Source organism: Mesoplodon mirus, assembly GCF_964341445.2.
Source record: "Mesoplodon mirus genome assembly, chromosome: 3".
Classification (NCBI taxonomy): domain Eukaryota; kingdom Metazoa; phylum Chordata; class Mammalia; order Artiodactyla; family Ziphiidae; genus Mesoplodon; species Mesoplodon mirus.
The window spans coordinates 92,803,136-92,822,026 of record NC_138978.1 but is presented as its reverse complement, the minus strand read 5'-3'; the positions used below and the strand labels follow the sequence as shown (position 1 = coordinate 92,822,026).

The 18,891-nt window shown below is 34.0% G+C and overlaps 1 protein-coding gene across 2 annotated transcripts in view; it reads left to right on the top strand.

Moving 5' to 3' along the window:
• DPYD (dihydropyrimidine dehydrogenase) overlaps positions 1–18,891 on the top strand; it is an 817,544-nt gene that overhangs the window by 236,558 nt on the left and 562,095 nt on the right. For both annotated transcript variants that reach the window (XM_082616443.1, XM_082616442.1), the window contains 2 exons: positions 4,029–4,110; positions 12,948–13,035. In XM_082616443.1, coding sequence (XP_082472569.1) covers positions 4,029–4,110; positions 12,948–13,035 — 170 coding nt within the window. The remainder of the gene's footprint in view (positions 1–4,028; positions 4,111–12,947; positions 13,036–18,891) is intronic.

The window sequence follows — 18,891 nt, the reverse complement described above, 5'->3', positions numbered from 1 at the left end:
TGCATGAGGGGGTTTCAAAAATGGCAATTTAGTGCTGTCCCTCTAGCATTTGATATATGGAATAGATAATTTTTGAAATATGGTTATCCTCTAGTCTGTACAATAAAATAATCTTCAAAGAGAATTATGTAATAATTGGTGATTATAATTATTTTTATTCACTCCCATAAAACAAAATATTAACAATCAAAACAAAATAATTTCAATATTAAAGGTATAGTTCACAGTTTCACTATTTTAAAGTTTAAACCCAAGTTAAAAACTTCTGGCCACACAAAATTATAGAATTGAAGTAGATTCATGTTGCTTCATGTGTTATTTTATCAATCACAGATCAACTATTTAAACATTGGAATACGTAGTCTTGCAGGGGTGGAGACACATGCTGCCTATGGCCATTGGAATGAGGAATATGCTTGTAGGTGAATCAGCATGTGCCAGTGGCTGCTGTTTAACTGGAGTTCTCCATATTAACTGTTCTGTAGAACTCAGTTTATTAATGAATGAGTAATAAAATTGGGATTATTTAAAGCTTACACTTTTTTTAACATCTTTATTGGAGTATAATTGCTTCACCTTCGATAGCTCAGCTGGTAGAGCAGAGGACTGTAGACCTGACACATGTGGATATTTATTTTAAAAACATTTATTACTAAAACTCTGTAGCAACTGTAGCCATTATTTAGAATTTAGATACACCAAAGAGTTTTTTGGGGGGAGATGATGTTTAGAATATCACTGACTTGTTTAGAGTCACCTGCTCATGGTGATAATACAAAAAGGCTTATTTTTGTCAGTTTTATAACTTTTTAAATCGTCTAAAAACAGTGCACCTCCTTATTGCCTGCGCCTGGACTTGGTGTGATGCTGGTAAAGGAATAGAGTACGAGTTTAGAGTTGAGCAGCTCATAGGAAGGAGTTGTCTGAGGACGTATGTTGGGGTGGAGGAACCAAAGTTTAGTTTGGGGTATAAAAAATTTGAGATACCTATTAGACGTCCAAGTGAATATAAAGGTCTGGAATTTAGGTTTGAGGATAAAAATGTGGGTGCCGTCACATATGGATGGCATTTAGAGCTCTGAAATGAGGAATTTGCCTGGTATCTGGGGTGGTAGTGTTCCTATTAAAGCCTGCTGACACCCCTCTGCTCCATTGCCCGTCCCCTGAACACAGCATATACACTTTTTTTCCCTCCTCCCCCTTCTGTTCCTCCTTCCTTATCATTTTCCTCATCTTGAGATGCCTTCATTTGTCTGAAAGCTGATCATATGTCACATTTCACCTGATTATCTCATGTTGCAATAAGCTAATTCTCCTTTGAAACACTCTCATTTACATTTGGTATTTGATACTTGTCACGTACCATGAGAGTGTGTGTGTGTGTGTGTGTGTGTGTGTATATCACCCATCTGCTGACCTCATCTATTGGTGAATATAATTGTGTCATGTTTATAACAATCAATAATTATCTCCTTATCCCCTGCCTACTTGATTATGATCAAATCTAACTCTTTTTAGTATCTCACATTACTCTTATTTCCTGTAGAAGATTCTTGGAAATGTGATTCTCACACATTTATTCATAACACATGTGCTAAGTAAGTGTTGGCTACAATGCTTTCAGGGCAGTATGTGATTCTAAGCAGAGCTGCTCAAGCCCTAGCAGCCTGGCATTCCATTTGCTCTGTTGGCTACTTCAGTTTTCAGAGTTATACTTCCTCCTTGCTCTGGATTCTTCTTGCTAGGTTGAGAGTGTTCTCCTTTCTTTCTGTCAATAGAAAAATTGTTCCTGCTTCATTAACCTGCTGTTTCAGAGCCATATCTTAAATTAGAACCATTGACCTAAACTAGCATCATTTTTTTTTCTTACATATCATATACTTCTATTCAGAGCCCATAAAGATCCCAAGTCAGAGGAAGGTACTCAGCCTCACAGTGTATCTGTCTGTATTTAGAGGCTCATCTTGCTGTGGTTGGTTTATTTAGCTAGAATTTTTGCTTTCATGTCTAGCCTTTTGAGGACTTTCATCAGATTCCAATGTTAGTCCATTTTCAGTCTCTCTTCCGCAGACCCCCAGGCCTATCAAGACTGGGTGTCTGTTTGTGCCTACTTATAATCCATACTATTTAAGAATTTTTCTCCTTAGCCTCAGAAGGTACAGGGAAGGAAAAAAATAACTTCTATCCTCTTAGGTCAGTAGTTGCCTTGTGAAATAAACTAACATAATACAAATTAAGGAGAAAAACAGTGTTTATTAACACATGTATTGTACAAACATGTGGGATAACTCAGTGATGAGTCATTCAGAGAAGGGGGGTCAGAGCTTGAGGTTTATGTAGCATCTTAACAAAGAATGATAAATTTGTGGAGAAGTGACCAGACAAAGGAAAAGGGGTTTATGCTTTTAGGGACAGCATACTGTGAGAAGGTAAATATATGGGGGAAACTAATGGAACATGAGTTATTTAGTAAGGCTTGTAATGTAAATTCCTCTTGGTGCCCATCTTTGGGCTGGTAGGGGTCTACAGTTGTCTCCTGGTGATTAAGAGTTTTGCCCTTCTTGGTACAGGAAAGGAAGACACAGCATTGCAAATTTACGTACTGCTTTTTGGCAGATAATAGGGGACCGGAGAGCTTTTCTTGTATCTGTTTCTTCTTAATTGTCTTCAGCTCAAAATAATCCTCTGCCGAAGTGGCATATTGGGAGGGGCATATTCTGCTACCCTACAAAGGCAGAGTCCTGTGTGGTGCCCAGAGCATTATGATAACCGCTGAGGTAGTGTGGTTGTCCAAAGATCAGCTTAGGTGGTTTTTCTTTCTTAACCTATGCCCTAAATCATTCTTATGTATAATCTTACGCCCTAACTAGATAGAAAGCTCCTTTAATATAGGACCTTGATTTTGTACTGTTCAGTACTTTGCATTTTCTATAGCACTGAGATGAACATGGTGCTTTGCTGATTGATGGATGGAAATTAATTTAATAATCAAGTTCTTAAGTCACCAAAGAATGAAAATACTACAGATGCACTTTGGAAGACCTTGCACTGAGTGATCCAGAAAGTTCATCTTCAACAGTTATTTATTTATTTTACAAATCAATCTCTATAGTGCTTGGATATAGCTCTTCCACTGAATGTACTACATTCTGTTGTCATGATCTGTTTATGTATCTTTGCTCACAAGAATGAGAGCTTATTAATAGTGGTAATTTGGTCAAATTCAGCATTAAATCACTGCAGCTAACACTGTACCTGGTACTTTGTAAATGCTTGTTGGATTAATAGATGAATGACTACATGAATTGCTGTATATTCATGAACATATGTAGCCTTTTTATTGCTATAAGATATTGAAAAGTTATTTGAACTTACCTTTAATACTATGTATGAACTATTAACTTTTGAAGTGATTGTATTTGAAGACAGAAAACAATGAGCACTGATATCAAATAGGATTACTTTTTAATGACTGAACCCTTTTGGGACACATTGCTTTCATAGAAGATTGTTTTACTGTAAAAATATTCTGTAGATCACATTACGGAACTTATTCTGTAATGTCCTGAACAGCATGGTAATACAAAGTTACAGATTTGAATTTGAACAAGCTAGAGGTATAGTTATAGAATATATATGTGTGTATGTATATATGTTATGTATATTAAACACTGTATACTTTCAAATTTTTGTTTTTTTAAGATTTTCTTTTCTTAGGAATTTATAGAAGTGTTAGTAAATAAATCAACTAAATACTGTAATAAACTTAAAAGTATAGGCCAATTGTGTACTCACTATTTGTTTTTCATTGTTTTTATTTATTTGCACATCAGTTTCTACTGTTTCTCTTGTAACCCATATCATATTCTGTCATGCATATAAAAATGTGGATGTCCTCACACTCACGTTATGTGATATGAAAATACCCTCAGAAGAGATACTTATTCCTTTAATACTGATCAATCAAGACATGTTGCATTTTTTAAATTGGTGATTTTCCCACAAATGCTTCTTGTTTTTATTTTCAGTATCTCTGAAATCCCTCAGTTCCGGCTACCATATAATGTAGTAAATTTTGAGATTGAACTTATGAAGGACCTTGGTGTAAAGGTAAGTGAAAAACATAACACTTACATGTGTATTGCTCCAAAAGAAAGGAGTAAGCTCTACACTAAAGATTAACAACAAAATGTCACACACTTTAGGAAAGAACAATTAAAAGCTACACCAGGCAGAAGCAGAAAGATGCTTTTCCTTGCTTAGGGCATTTGTCTGTCTACTGTCTGAATGCCACTAGCCTGGAAAAGGGCAATCAATAGTTCTCATCTGGCACGCCTGCATGTGATTAATTGTCTGTAAGAAACAAATTCCTAAATTGCTTTAGGGGTTCAGTGCAGCTAATAGAAGGATTTGGTTGCTTTAATCACGTTTTTTTCATGCAAGTTTTGTGCACTCTGAAACATTTGTATTTCACAATTTGGAACATAATTTCTTACAGAGGTTTATTTTATTTACTATATGCGTAATGTCAATAGTGTTAATGTGATAATCCTTTTTCAACATAAACAGTTACTCAGCAAGGTAGAAAGCAACAGCTCTGTATTTTTGATTGTTTTGTGAAATAAATATTGTGTTCTTTTAAAGATGGTCAAAAAATTAATACATTTTACTTTCGTAATATAGCTTTAGATATTCCTATTCTTTTGTATTATTTAAGAGTATCGTACTCTGGCTCTTCACTTGAACATATTCCTATTTTTATTTCAAAAATTTTACCTTTCTGTAATAGGTATAAGATAATAGATTAACAAAGTACTATGATTTACATAATACATTCTGTAAGTACATATGGGAGCTATTTTGAAAAGTGCAAACTATTCATGGCTCTTGCATTTAGAAATAAAAATTAAAATAACCAATAAAAAGGGAAACACTCAAAACAGTATTTTGTGCATTTACACTTATAATTACATCTTATTTGGCAATGGTTAGGCAATGAAACATTTACACATAATCACCAAACAAGTAATCTTATAACAAGTATGCAGTACAGATGTGCACAACTTTATGAAAACAGAGTTCAAAAATAGTGTTCAAAATAGATTTAAGGGTGATTACTTGCTTTATATAAATATATTCTGAAAAGTTTGTTAAATGTATTTCATTTTGAATGCAAGTTCTTACCTAAATCTCATTAAATAAGAACATGATTATTGAGACTTCAAACTCATATATTAAGTGATACTTCAAATTGAAGATGAATCAAAAATTAATTTGACACCTCTGAATTCATCTTATAAGTAATTACAAAATTGCATTTGATTTTTACCGTACCAGATATATTGCATAAATTAGGGCATACCCATTTCTCTTACTAGGAAACTCAAGACATAACAGTAGTCAATGCACTGAGTGCCAGAAAATGTACATTTCAGCTACAATTATGCCACTTTCTAATTTTATAGTCAGATAACCTTGACAAAGTCAATTAATGTCCCTTACCTTGGTCAACATTTGTTCGAAGGGAAAAGTATGGTACTACAATTTGTGTAAAATATAAACATATCTGCTTATATATGCCTGGAAATATATGTGCTCTGGAAATGTATAGAATCTGATAGTATAGATTGCCTTTGGGAAGGTGTAGGAAGGAGTTTATCACCATTTTGTAAATTTGAATTTGAAACCCTATGAATTTATTAAATTATCAGGAAAGAATTAGAACCTGAATTAAAGAGAAGGTTAATACTGTCTTGTCCATTACTCTGAGGAGAGACAGTAATGAGGTTCTTTTTCAGCTTTGAGGACTTGCATCCATTGATGAAATGCTTGCATCTTTTATGACTTATCAACTTTATCCATGAAAGGATATATATTTTTAAAAATGTTCTACACTTGTTACCACATTTTTCTCATCACCAAATTCTTCTTATAACCTGCCTTCCATTTTTACCTCTCAACTAACACTGTATATTTTAAAGTCAACAATAATTTCCTGGCAATGAAACGAATTTTTCTCTGGGTTTATACTGTTTGGCTCCTGTGCAGCATGTGATATATTCTGATATGTATGCATGCATGTATGTATCTATGCATGCATTTATGTTCATGTATTTTTAGCTTTCATGATCTAGCATTATCTTGGTTATTTGATTTTTTTCTCTTTCTAGTAGGTTTGTTTCATTTATTTGATAAATAATTATTGAGAATTTACTTTTGCCTAGAGGTGTGCTAAGGACTTGTCTAGAACCATCTTTCTTTTGAACTGCAGTCCTGTAATCTTAATAGTTTAATGAACACAGTTATCATTCAAATAACATACACTCATCATATATAAACTTAGTTTAATTCATCATCTTTCCTCCCAACTATGTTCTTCAGCTAAATTTCTTGTTGAGTAATTTCAATTTATTTCATATCTAATAGCTGATAGATTAGTTCTTGTTTATTCAAAGATGAATTTTTCCAGTCAAATATTGTGTCACAAAAAACCTCTCTATTTGTATGTTATATATATATATATTTTTTTTCTTCCACTGTTTCATTGTCACCAGTATGTTATAAAAGTGGTAATGCATGGCATTTTTTCTGATCTATGAAATCGTATTTTTATCATATTCAGTAAATGTTTTCTTTTTCTAGACTTAGAATAGTAACATTTTCTAAGTTATTTTGTTTTATTTTAACAGAGGAGGGGTGTTAAATTTTTTAATTGCCCCTTTTGAAAATCGATGTTCAGATAATGTATTGAGTTATATTAATCTTTGCATTTCTGGAATATATACATTTTGCATCATGTTTTATTATATCTGTACATCTAGAACTAGGTTTGTTCTATGAGTTTTTTAAAAAATATTCTTTTGCATTCACTGATTTATGTACTGAATATTAAAACTGTAAATAAAACAGGGAATAGATTCTGTTGCTCGCTTTATAGAGTTTCAAAGCTACTGAAAGTCTGTCTTTGTTTTGCTTTAGTTTTTATTTGTTATCTTTGCGAGTTTTGGTTATGCTATAGATTTTGGTTATAGAGTTATGATAGCTTTATAGAAATAAATTTCCAAGCATTTCATTATTTTATTATTGGGAAGAATATTGTCTTGATACTTATATTTTTCCTAAATTTGAAAATTTTATCCATCTGATTTCAGTCTTTTTATGAGAAACAGAACATTGATGTTTTAAAAAAATCTTCCAGTCTTTCCACCTATTTTATTCTCATGCTAATTTGGTCAGTATATATTTTCCTAGAAAAAATTTCTGTTTCATTGAGACTTTTGAATTAATTAGCATAGATTTAAACATATTATTCTAGTATACAATAAAAATACCTCATCTGTACCTGTGATGGTATTTGCTCTCGCATCTTAAAACTTGTATATTGTGTGTTCTTAACTTTTTTTATTGATAAGACTAGATAGTGGTTTCTCTAGTTAATGTATTCTTTGAAAGAATCAGGTCTCAGAGTTTTATGTTTCCTTATTCACTAATTGCTGACTCTATTAGTTCTTTCCCCCTGCTATGATTACACTTGCTTGTTATTCTTTCTCAACCTTTTGAGTTGCATACTGATTTAATTTTTCTAGGTTGAATAATTTTTCCCTTTTAAAACAGAGTTTTTAGGATAATATTTTTATTTGCTTCTGTATTCTTGTGATAGAATTCAAATTTTAATTTTTTACTTTACTTATCAGTAAGTTATAAGATTTTTAACTTATCAAGCATACTCTCAACTAATTTCACATCAAAGGATTTTTCCTAGTATAATAAAAATATTCTTTAGAAGAAATAGCCTCTAAGCTGTTATATTTTTATAAAACTATTTATTTTAGAATAAAAAATTCAGCATAACCCACTGTCAATTATTTTTAACCCTAGGTGGACTTTAACAAAGTCTCCTGTGATATTTGTGTCTGAAAATGTTACCAATCTTTTAGACTAAATACTCTTTTTCTGTTTTGCAATTCAGAATTTAAGTATATATAAATATTCTTGTTTCACAGTCTTTATAATATTTCTACTGACTTTATTTTTAAAGCTAAAAATGTAAATCTCCATATAGATTTTACATTTTTCTAAATATGTTTAAAATATGTATATTTGTTATTTTTCAGTATTTTGACAGAATTCTATTTTTTTTTTTATGTTGGGGGTAGGAGTTTATTAATTTATTTATTTATTTTTGCTGTGTTGTGTCTTCGTTTCTGTGTGAGGGCTTTCTCTAGTTGTGGCAAACGGGGGCCACTCTTCATCGCAGTGCGCGGGCCTCTCACTATCGCAGCCTCTCTTGTTGCGGAGCACAGGCTCCAGATGCGCAGGCTCAGTAGTTGTGGCTCATGGGCCTAGTTGCTCTGCGGCATGTGGGATCCTCCCAGCCCAGGGCTCGAACCCGTGTCCCCTGCATTAGCAGGCAGATTCTCAACCACTGCGCCACCAGGGAAGCCCCAGAATTCTATTTTGATTAAACTAAATTACTAGGAATTTGTCTTCATAATTTGAACAAAAATATCTGAGATATATTTCTTGATAAATTTTCTACATCATCTTGTTTGTCATTATGTTTATTTGCAGCAAGCATTTCCATCATTATAGGATGTTATTGAAAACTAATATGAAGTCATATTTTATCTCTACTGGAAGGCGAGAAACATGTGTATTAAGAGCCAACAAAATAATTTTGTGTCTAAAAAGAGCTGAATTTATTTTTTAAATTATTTTGTCTTATTTTCTATGTTAGAGAGTCTGAGCCAAATTTTCTATCAGAAAAATGTGAAGAGCATGTACATTATTATCTGCATTTTTTAATAATGGGTGTCACATAGTTCATTTCAAAAAGTTCCACACCAAAAACGTTGTAAACCTTAATCCTACGTTAAAAATATTATTATATGTATGAAGACATATTATGGATGCATAAAGAAAGTTTTTGTCAAGTCCCGGAGTAGATATTAGGTGGAACTTTGGCTCAGGGCTTATTATATTCAGCCCTTCTATTGAAATAGTAATAACTCTTACACTAAGCTTGATGTGGAGCAAATTTTATTCTCAATTTGGCTGGGATGTTTGAGTACCCAGGCATATATTATTAAAGCCATTAGAGGGAGGTTAATATATGCTATAATTCATATCTAAGAAAATCATGACAGAAAATATTACATATATAAAAAATATGGGAGAAAAAGGAGCAAAAACACAAACAAAATGCCCATAACGTGATTTTTCTAACATAATATATATTTAACAAATAATCTTAGGACTTCATAGTATATCAGCCACAAAATGTTTTGATGTCTGTAGTTGTCATATAAACCAGTTTTAGTTAAGTTTTACATGTCTTGGTCCAATTTCCTAAGGCATAATGTAAGCAAAATTTTAACAGTTTGTCAAAGAATCTTTCTCCTGTTCTTTCAGAGAGTGAGTTTTTGATTTGATGGCAAATATTTGGGGGTTTTATACTTTAGAAAAGGGAAATTTGACTAGATTCCCCAACATAGGGAAGAGTCCTGATTATTAATAGTCCACTGATTATTGTTATTATTGCTTTGTTCTCATTTGCACCATGGAGCTACTTACTGCACAGTGATAGATATTCTCCCCCTATCCCACAATGTCTGGCTACAGTAAGTAAAGTCTTACTGGTCCCAGTCCCAGTAAATTAACACTAGGAGTTAAGCTACTTGTCTTTCCAGTTTTCGATACACAAAAGTATAATTCAACTTTTTTGCTTCCTCAGTTGCATGCTCTTGCCTGCTAGGGTGGAAACAGACCGAGAAACACAAAATGTTTGTGCATCCTTTCTGTATGTTACAAATTCAGGGACATGTTCACTCTATCAGGGTGGAAAAATTGGGATATTTTCAGTCCCGTTTGATAAATTACATAACTCCACTACTCAGCTACATACACACACACACACACACATGCACACAAACACTACCTCAGGAAGGATGGGGGTATTTCTTCGATTTTTTTGCTGAGTCAATTAATAAACCAAACCTAAAGTCAAGTATTCTGAGTATCACTTCCACTGATAGACCCATTGGCAGGGCACGCCACTGCTCAGCTTTGGAAATTGTAGTATTATTCAGTTTACTAAAATTTTATTTAGAATATTTGGACCTGTAGTTTTCTTTTATGTCTAACCTTCATTGTATATTGTTATTGAGGTCATTTCAAAAAATAAGCACTAGAACTTTTTATCTTTCTTTATGATCAGAAATAGTTTAATAAAAAATCTCTTTGAAACATAAATTAAAATTCTAAAACTTCATTATCTGTTACTTTTAATAGCATCTAACTCTACTAACTCTAATAGTAATAACCACTATTAGATACTTAGTATTAAATACTTTTAATAATATGTGTTTATTTAATTGTCCAGTTTATTTCATGGTATTTGATATGTTCCCGAGTTCTGAATATTAGTTGTTAATCTCACCTTGGTTGTCCCCTGGTTGTAAACTTTCAGGTGGTTCCTTTATCTGCCAATAAAATTAGAACTAGTATTTTAGTAAAACAAAAATGCCCCCCTATGTTATATCCAAAGTCATTTTATCCCCTTACTTTCTCTTTGTTTTCGTTGCTTTGCACTTTATACCCCAGAAACACTACATTTTCAAGTAGTTCTCCACATGCAGTATGTTGTTCTGTGCCTTTGAGTATGGTGCTGGTTCTGCCCTTCATTCTCAAGAGACATTAGAGCATAACTGTTGCACGTGCTGGTTCTGCAATTAAACTACATATTTGACTTTGGTAAAGGTTGTCAAAGCTCTCTTGTCCCTTAGTATCATCATCTGTAAAATGAGGATAACGATACCACTCCATAATGCTATTGTGAGGATGAAAGAAGTGCATCTATGCAGTATTTAGAAGAGAGTCTTGCACCTAGTTAGGTACTCTATGCAAGTTAGGTGCAATTATTGTTTTAATGGGTAAACTTTGTTCTGCTTTGAATTAGTTTAGAGACTTTTGTTTTTAGGAACATGTTGACTTCAAAACTCAAACCTACCAGACATTGTGCTTCCTTATGTATAATGGTAAATGAGTGCAAAATTGCAGCAAAGTCATGTATTTTAGAGAGTATATACTGGCACATACCTGAGAAGTAGACCCCTTTACTTCACTCAAGTGGCTAGTCCCTGATCTTCATAAGGTTCATCTTCTGCCCTGTGGAGGGCAGGCATATTAAAGTCTCCAGCATCCTAGCTACCCCTTGCTTATATTGTCCACTCTGCAGGATGTTCTCAGTGTAATGGATCACAATGATGTTCTGTGGTATGGCCAGATCCTTTCAGATTATATATATTATTACAGAAGAGAGTTGACATATTCCTGAGGCAAACCTGTAAATGAATATTCTTATCTTGCCCCCATGAATGTGAACTGTTTCTGATCCCTTTTCCACAGAAACATGATGAAACGTGTGCATTCATCATATCAATGGCCACGTGCAGTGTACCTGTGGCCTTACTAATCTGCAATAATACCACATCTGTCACAGACACTGCAGTCAGGGCTTCACTTTGGTCAAGCGTGCAGGAGTTTACAGTCATTCTCCAGAAATCATCTAGTCTCAGCAGGGCCAGACTGGGAAATGAAACAGAAGTATAACATGGACCACCACCATCTTTCCCCATCCCACCGACTCCAGGCTATCACTGTGGTTGATTTACTCTCTCGACCAGGGTTTCAGAAGTTTTCTGGCCTTCCCAATATTATAGCTATAATAGCTCTTACTTTGCAGACCAGATACCCAACGTGGGGATTATTTCTACTGACATGTATAACAATTTTTATTATACACTTGGAGACTTGGGAATAACCACTAACTAGGTCTGTGATCCCCTTAGGCCCACTGTGAACCAGAGTTTATCCAGGTTCCATTTTTCACCTTATCACTGTAGGTCCCCACTCTTCAGGTATCAATGTCAGTGAAGAACCTTGTCCAGTGTCCTTGAAATGTGTGATTATGCTCCCTTCCCCAGTGTACAGTCACCTGGGTAAATGGCTGTAATTCCCTTTGGAGAAGGAATAGAGGAATCATTATAGTATTTACTTGCCAGGATGTTTCAGGGTCTTTCTTTCTAGGGACCTGACAACCTCTTCAGTCAGCAGGTCCAAGATCTGAAAATAGGCTCATGTCTGGAATTAAGCAAAGTACTGTGATTTTTAATAGAAGTATCTACCCTCTGACTCCTGGCTTTACTCATCTTCCCTGGACCAATGTCCCCTGTCAAAATCCTATCCATTTTTTAAGATGGCTTTATTGACAGGGAATTATTTTCAATATCTTACAATAAACTGTAATGGAGAAGAATTTAAAAAAGAATATAGATATACACACATATATATATGTTTAACCAAATCACTTTGCTGTACACGTGAAACTAACACAATATTGTAAATCAACTATACTTCAGTTTAAAAAGGGCTTTATTGAAATCCCACTACCTCTCTTTTTTTCTCATCTATATGACCTCAGCCAAAATGAATTTCACCATCCCTTGAGTTCTTGTAGATATGTGCTGATCACACTGTTATTTATTATACTTATTTCTGTACATCTTCTGCACAGATCTTGACTGTACATTGAGGCAGAAACTGTGTCTCATTTATCATTTTATTCTTTAAAATGCCCCACATAGTGCCTTGAACATACTAATTAAGCTGTGAAAATTTATTGACTTGATTTTAAATACACTAGCCTTTCTTCTGGTACTTAATTAAAAGGCAAAAATGCATTTAGCTATTGAGTAAAACATGTTTGTTCTATTTATATACTATTTAGTATACATAAACCTATATACTAAAAGATAAAGATATTTTCATATGTATATATGGAATTATATATATGTGTGTATGGAGTTTTTATTATTTTCGATGTTAAAGATTAAGGTTTTAATCATTCAAATGCCAAAATACAGTTACAGAAATGTTTTTTCTTACAGATAATTTGTGGTAAAAGCCTTTCAGTGAATGAAATTACCCTTAGCACTTTGAAAGAAGAAGGGTACAAAGCTGCTTTCATTGGGATAGGTGAGTAGCTTACTTTAAAATATTTTTCATTATAATATTTTTTTACTTCCTGATAATATCCAGAAGAATAACTACCTTCAGATATTTTCATGGTAGAAGTTGTGTCTGTTCAGGGAGGAGCAGACAGATATGAATGGCCAAAGAAAATTTCCTATTTTGTAACGTGTTGCACTACCTCACCTCATTATGGATTGACTTTGGCAAGACTGTCTTTATCTTCCCATTCTCTCACCATACTCTCATCACCAGCGAACATCTAAGAAGCAAAGTGTTTGCAACTCATGCCACAGAAGCTCAGAATTTGGGCTTAGAAATATCTTGATGCTGTAGCTTTCTCTTTATGATTAAACAAATTGGTTAAATTGATACTAAAGAAGAGATTTAGCTCATTTTCTTTTTCTATTTTTTTCAATATTTTCTAAAGACTTTTCATATTTGGCTGAATTTTAAAGACGTTTAATCATAGTTCTGAATGTCACATGGACAGTGTATAACTGCTAAGGCAATTAATGTATCTTATGGTTCCATATTTTGCCTAAATATCCCATGGAGATTGAGTTTTCTAATACTCTTCCCTTCCACTTCCTGTATACTGAGAAACCAGAAAGAGCAAATGGTTGGTTTAATTTATTCTTTGTCTCATGACCTTTGTATTTATTCTCTTTTATGATCATACTATGAACAATTATGGCGTATAAACTAAATGCATCCTCATGTCTTTTAGTTTGTCTCCTCTCTGGTTCACATTCTTTGAATAGGAATGTCTAATAAACCTACACAGAGGTGAAAACTGTTCCATCTCTTTAAGTAATCACACACTGGATAACATTTATTTTAGGGCTCTCTTTTTTCATAGTGTTTCTGGAGTAAAATAATCAGGAATACTTTACTGTCTACTAAATTTTCTTATCAGAACGGTATGTGTTCTCTTATTAGATAATTGATACCAAGTTTAAGATCAACTCTGTCACTCCCTTTACTTAAATGAAAAATTATGAAGAGGAAGATGAATTTTCCTGCCTTCTAGATCCTAAATATCTTTACTGAGCCTCCTTTCTTTCAGAAACTTGAGTGCCATTGTCAGCAGTAGTTCCCTATGTTATCTAAGTACAATAATCATGTGTAGATAAAAAGAGGAAAGAGAAAATATCTAGGGATATATACTCTAGGTTCCATTTTTAGCAGCACTACCCTTGATTTTGGTTTTACTTTTCAACATTACATTTGTACTGAGAATTTTACTTAAAGAAATTGGGCAAATCTTTTTTGATGTATATTCTACTAAACCCCAGCAAAATTGGATCAGTAAGTTTCTGTTACTCTCAACAAATGTGTATTAAAAAATGTTTGGTTAATAATAAATGAAAAATTTAGTCAGGCAATATCGCTGAAACATTGGCAATGTTTTCAAATAGCTATTTGAAATTCACCACTGTGGTTTCCTGCAGCAGTTGTATGTAAAAGATATATTTTCTATTAATGGAGTGGTATATGCTAATGCAGTTTAGTGTATATCTATGAACTTTGTCTACAAAGAATCTCTGTACTGAAGAGATAGGGGCCAAATAAATAACCAATACATTGAAATATCTCCAAATTAATTGCTCAAGAAGCAAATTATAACAAAATTTGGAAGAGCTGAATTTTATCACTCTGAGTGTTTTCAGCCATGGAGATATCTTCCATCTGCAAGAATCAGGAATGTTTCAGAGTTTTCTTTTCTTTTATTCCATTAAGTCCCCTTACATATGTTATTTGATAGTGCTACATCCCATTCACAATACTCCATTTGACTCTGCACTAAGGTGTGAATAAAACATTTAAAATGTGAAGTCCTTCCATATTTATGTTTCTGTGCATTTTCATGCTGAGAAGTGAATCTTTTGACATTTTGGTGTAGTGATGTGAAGAATGCAGTTATGTTCTATTTCAGTATTTTGTATGAAACATATACAAGAAAGTTTCATTTTGGCAAAAAAAAAAAAAAAAAAGGTTCTGTGTGTAGAAGACAAGTAACCTTATTCTCCAGGAAGTATTTATTTGACACTCTTGATTGCCGAGTTGGGAATTTGTGACCTTTCTATTACCATATAACTGCCTATTACTTAGACAGCCTCACATCCTTACATGCTTTTGTTCATTCACCATGCTTCTATGTTGTAATTAAACTTCACTCACTTTGTTTATCTACTTTTTCCCACTCAGTATAGAGGAGTACATTTTGGAACAGGAATTCTATATTACTTAGGATATAGGTTTGACCAGTTTAAGAAAGGAAAATAATAGAGGTTTAAACAAGATATAAGTTTAGTTCTCTCTCATTTTAACAGTATGAACCATCGTCAACACCAGACTTCCATCTTTGGTTCTCAGGTGGCCAATATTTCCACATTCCTGCTAACAAAAATTGGAAATAAGGAAAGAGACTCCTTTCCTTTTAAGTTTATGACCCAGAAATCGCACATATCACTTCTGTTTGTATCTTATTGTCTACATCCTTGTCACATAAACATACCTGGCAGCAAAGGATGTTGGGACATAAAGCCTTTAGCTGGGTGGACATAATGGTCCATTAAACTTCTGTCTCTATAGAGGAGGGGGATAATAGGTATAGAGAGAGGAAGAAAATAGAGGTCTCTGCCATACATGTGCATCATCATTTGTATCTGACACATGGAATCTTTATTGAGAGAAATCAGCAAAGCAGTTAATAGCAAAGAAAAAACTCTTGGAACTTAGTATTTGCATGCTGGTTCCATAGGTCACTTAATGATAAAAGAGTATTTTCTCCTTCTGTAATTGGGAATACCATATTATAGCTCTTCTATATTTATAATTACTGTCTCATCCTATATTAGTTTCTCTAAAAGAAAAAAAGTTATTTTTTAATTAAATATGACTTATTAAGGATAGCTTTATAAATCCATTGCATTAATAGAAGTGTGTTCTCATGTTTCCTGATTTTTAGTATTGTGTGTAATATTGCTGGTGAAAACTTGCTCACTTTTAGGTTTTTCCCTAACTAATTCCAGAATCCATTAAGGAAATTATCTCATTGTATGTACATCATTGTGAGACTGAAAGAGTACATCTCTTTACCCATGAGATGTTTAGTTTTTTCTAAGTGAAATAAAGGTAAGTGAGATAAAGCTCTGTGCCTTATTCAAACTGGATTGAGTTGTCTTTGAGATAATTGGTATTTTTATTTAAATAAAAGCACTGGCACAGTGTGTTACTGTCAGTGTTCAGAAATAGAGTTAGAACATCCTCCGATTTGTTTTTTTTTTTTTTTTTTTTTTTTTTTTTTTTGTGGTACGCGGGCCTCTCACTGTTGTGGCCTCTCCCGTTGCGGAGCACAGGCTCTGGACGCGCAGGCTCAGCAGCCATGGCTCACGGGCCTAGCCGCTCCGCAGCATGTGGGATCTTCCCGGACCGGGGCACGAACCCATGTCCCCTGCATCAGCAGGTGGACTCTCAACCACTGCGCCACCAGGGAAGCTCTGTACGAGTTTTTTTCAGAGTATTTGATGGCTTTCTTTGGTTGTTATTGAAATCAATATAATGGTTTACAACCATTATTTTTTATTATTAAAAAATGAGCACAAACAAATAGAAAATATCAAAAAGTGTGCTGCATATTGTTGTGGTAAGTGTTATTTTGCGAAAAATGTTTTTCTATCATGTGTATTTGTTTTTGGTGTATATGCTTGCACATGCATACTGCATTATGTGGAAAATGTGTTTTTAAGATGCGGCTTAATAGTCAATGCTTGAAAGCCACTGCTATACGTTGTAAAGACCCTCAAGTACTAATTGCTTTTTCCCCATAGTATGCCCAACACCTCTCAATAAGCAGCTGAGTGAATTAAATAAGTATTGAGTGACTACAATGTTTTAGGTATATATATATTTAAGTTCTTTGGGTACTTATATTCTGGAGCCAATGTAAGCGTCACTGTTCTAGGTGACTGAAGAATTGAATCCTTAATCTTGGCTTCAAAGGAGCCTATTTCCCTCCCCATTTCTGATTGTCCATTTTATGGTACTTTACTTCTTATATTCATACAAAACATGGCAGTGATGAAAAGGCTAAGCAAGCATGTAAGGTAAAGAATATCCACTAAGACACCCTCAGAAAAATGGTAATACTTTATAGATTCTTCTGACAAAGTATTTTTTTTTCTGAATTTTTGTTTTTAATACTTGAGAGAGGGAAGGAATTACAGGGTAAATATCAGTAAAATCCATAATTACAGGGAGCAGAGGCTGCAGGAAGATATTATAGAGCTGAATAGTCTCTGTCTCACCACTGTATGCTTTACTTGTGTCGACTCTTGAATTCACTTTTCACTATCACTATTCGCCTCTCTTCGTGTTACTAGGCTACTCCTTAGCCTCCTAACCAGTCTCTTTGGCCACCATTAACCACACAACAGAAATAGTGATCTTTCTAAAATTAAATCTCATCATGTCATTCCCTCATTTAAATCGCCCCTACCCCCCACCCAGTTAGCTCGCTATTTCCTTCAGGATACAGGAAAAACTCCTTAAAATAAGACTTTCAAGGCTCTTCATGATTTATTCACAACTTATGTCTTTAGTCACTTATTAAATTGGGTGTTACAGACATTTGAAATGTTTTCACTTTTACCTCATCTCAATTTTTTTAACTTGGTTTTTGGACCTGTTGTTGCTTGGACCCAGAACTGTCATTATTTTCATATTTGAATTCTTCCATATCCTTTTTTCTACTTCATGGAGTTCTCTTTACTTGTGACGATCCACTCCCTACCTTCACTCTTTAGCCTGGATGAACGAAGCCACTTCCTTACCACCAATCCTCACACCATTATGTCCCTGTTCCCTCTCTGGATGTTCAGATCAGATTTTAGCACTTATTTCCATGTATTATAATTGACTGGTTACATGTTTGTTTCCTCCAGTAGAAGTTAAACTGTTGTAAGTTGAAGAGTCTGTCTGCCTTACTCACTGATAAATCTTCAGTGTATAGTGTAGTCCCTGGCAAATAGTAGGAAGTCTATGAATATTTTTAAACTGTTGATTTTTATGCAATCGTTTTGACTATTTGCCAAAATAAATTGATAGGATGTTAAAATATGTTGGTAAGTCTGGGGTATTATAATATTAACCAAACACAAGGGGAAATAGCTACTACATAATTTTAAAGTTGGTATTACACTATAAATGAAATAAACAAGTAGGAATAGTGATATGACTGGTGGTGATAATGCTAGTAATAGCAGTGTTAGCTAAAATATTCCATTCTCAATTTTTAATATACTTTTTGCCATTAACTTTTAAAATGGCCCTTGAGGTAGATATTATTAACTCCATTTTATGGATAAGAAATTAAGATTAAGCAAAGTTAAAGAAAACAAGTAAATGGCAACCAAAACATGGAAAGTGAGTTATATAGAGAATGTAGGAAAAATGTAATAAATGCAAACATCCATACTTCGACATAAAAAGTTGTTGCAGGGGGACCTACAAGGTGGCGGATGAGTAAGACATGGAGATCACCTTCCTCCCCACAAATACATCAAAAATACATCTACATGTGGAACAGCTCCTACAGAACACCTACTGAATGCTGGCCTCAGACCTCAGACTTCCGAAAAGGCAAGAAACTCCTCACGTACCTGGGTAGGGCAAAAGAAAAGAGAAAAAACAGAGACAAAAGAATAGGGACGGGACCTGCACTTTGGGGAGGGAGCTGTGAAGGAGGAAAAGTTTCCATGTACTAGGAAGCCCCTTCGCAGGAGGAGATTGCGGGTGGTGGAGGGGGGAAGCTTCGGAGCCACGGAGGAGAGTGCAGCAACAGGGGTGCAGAGGGCA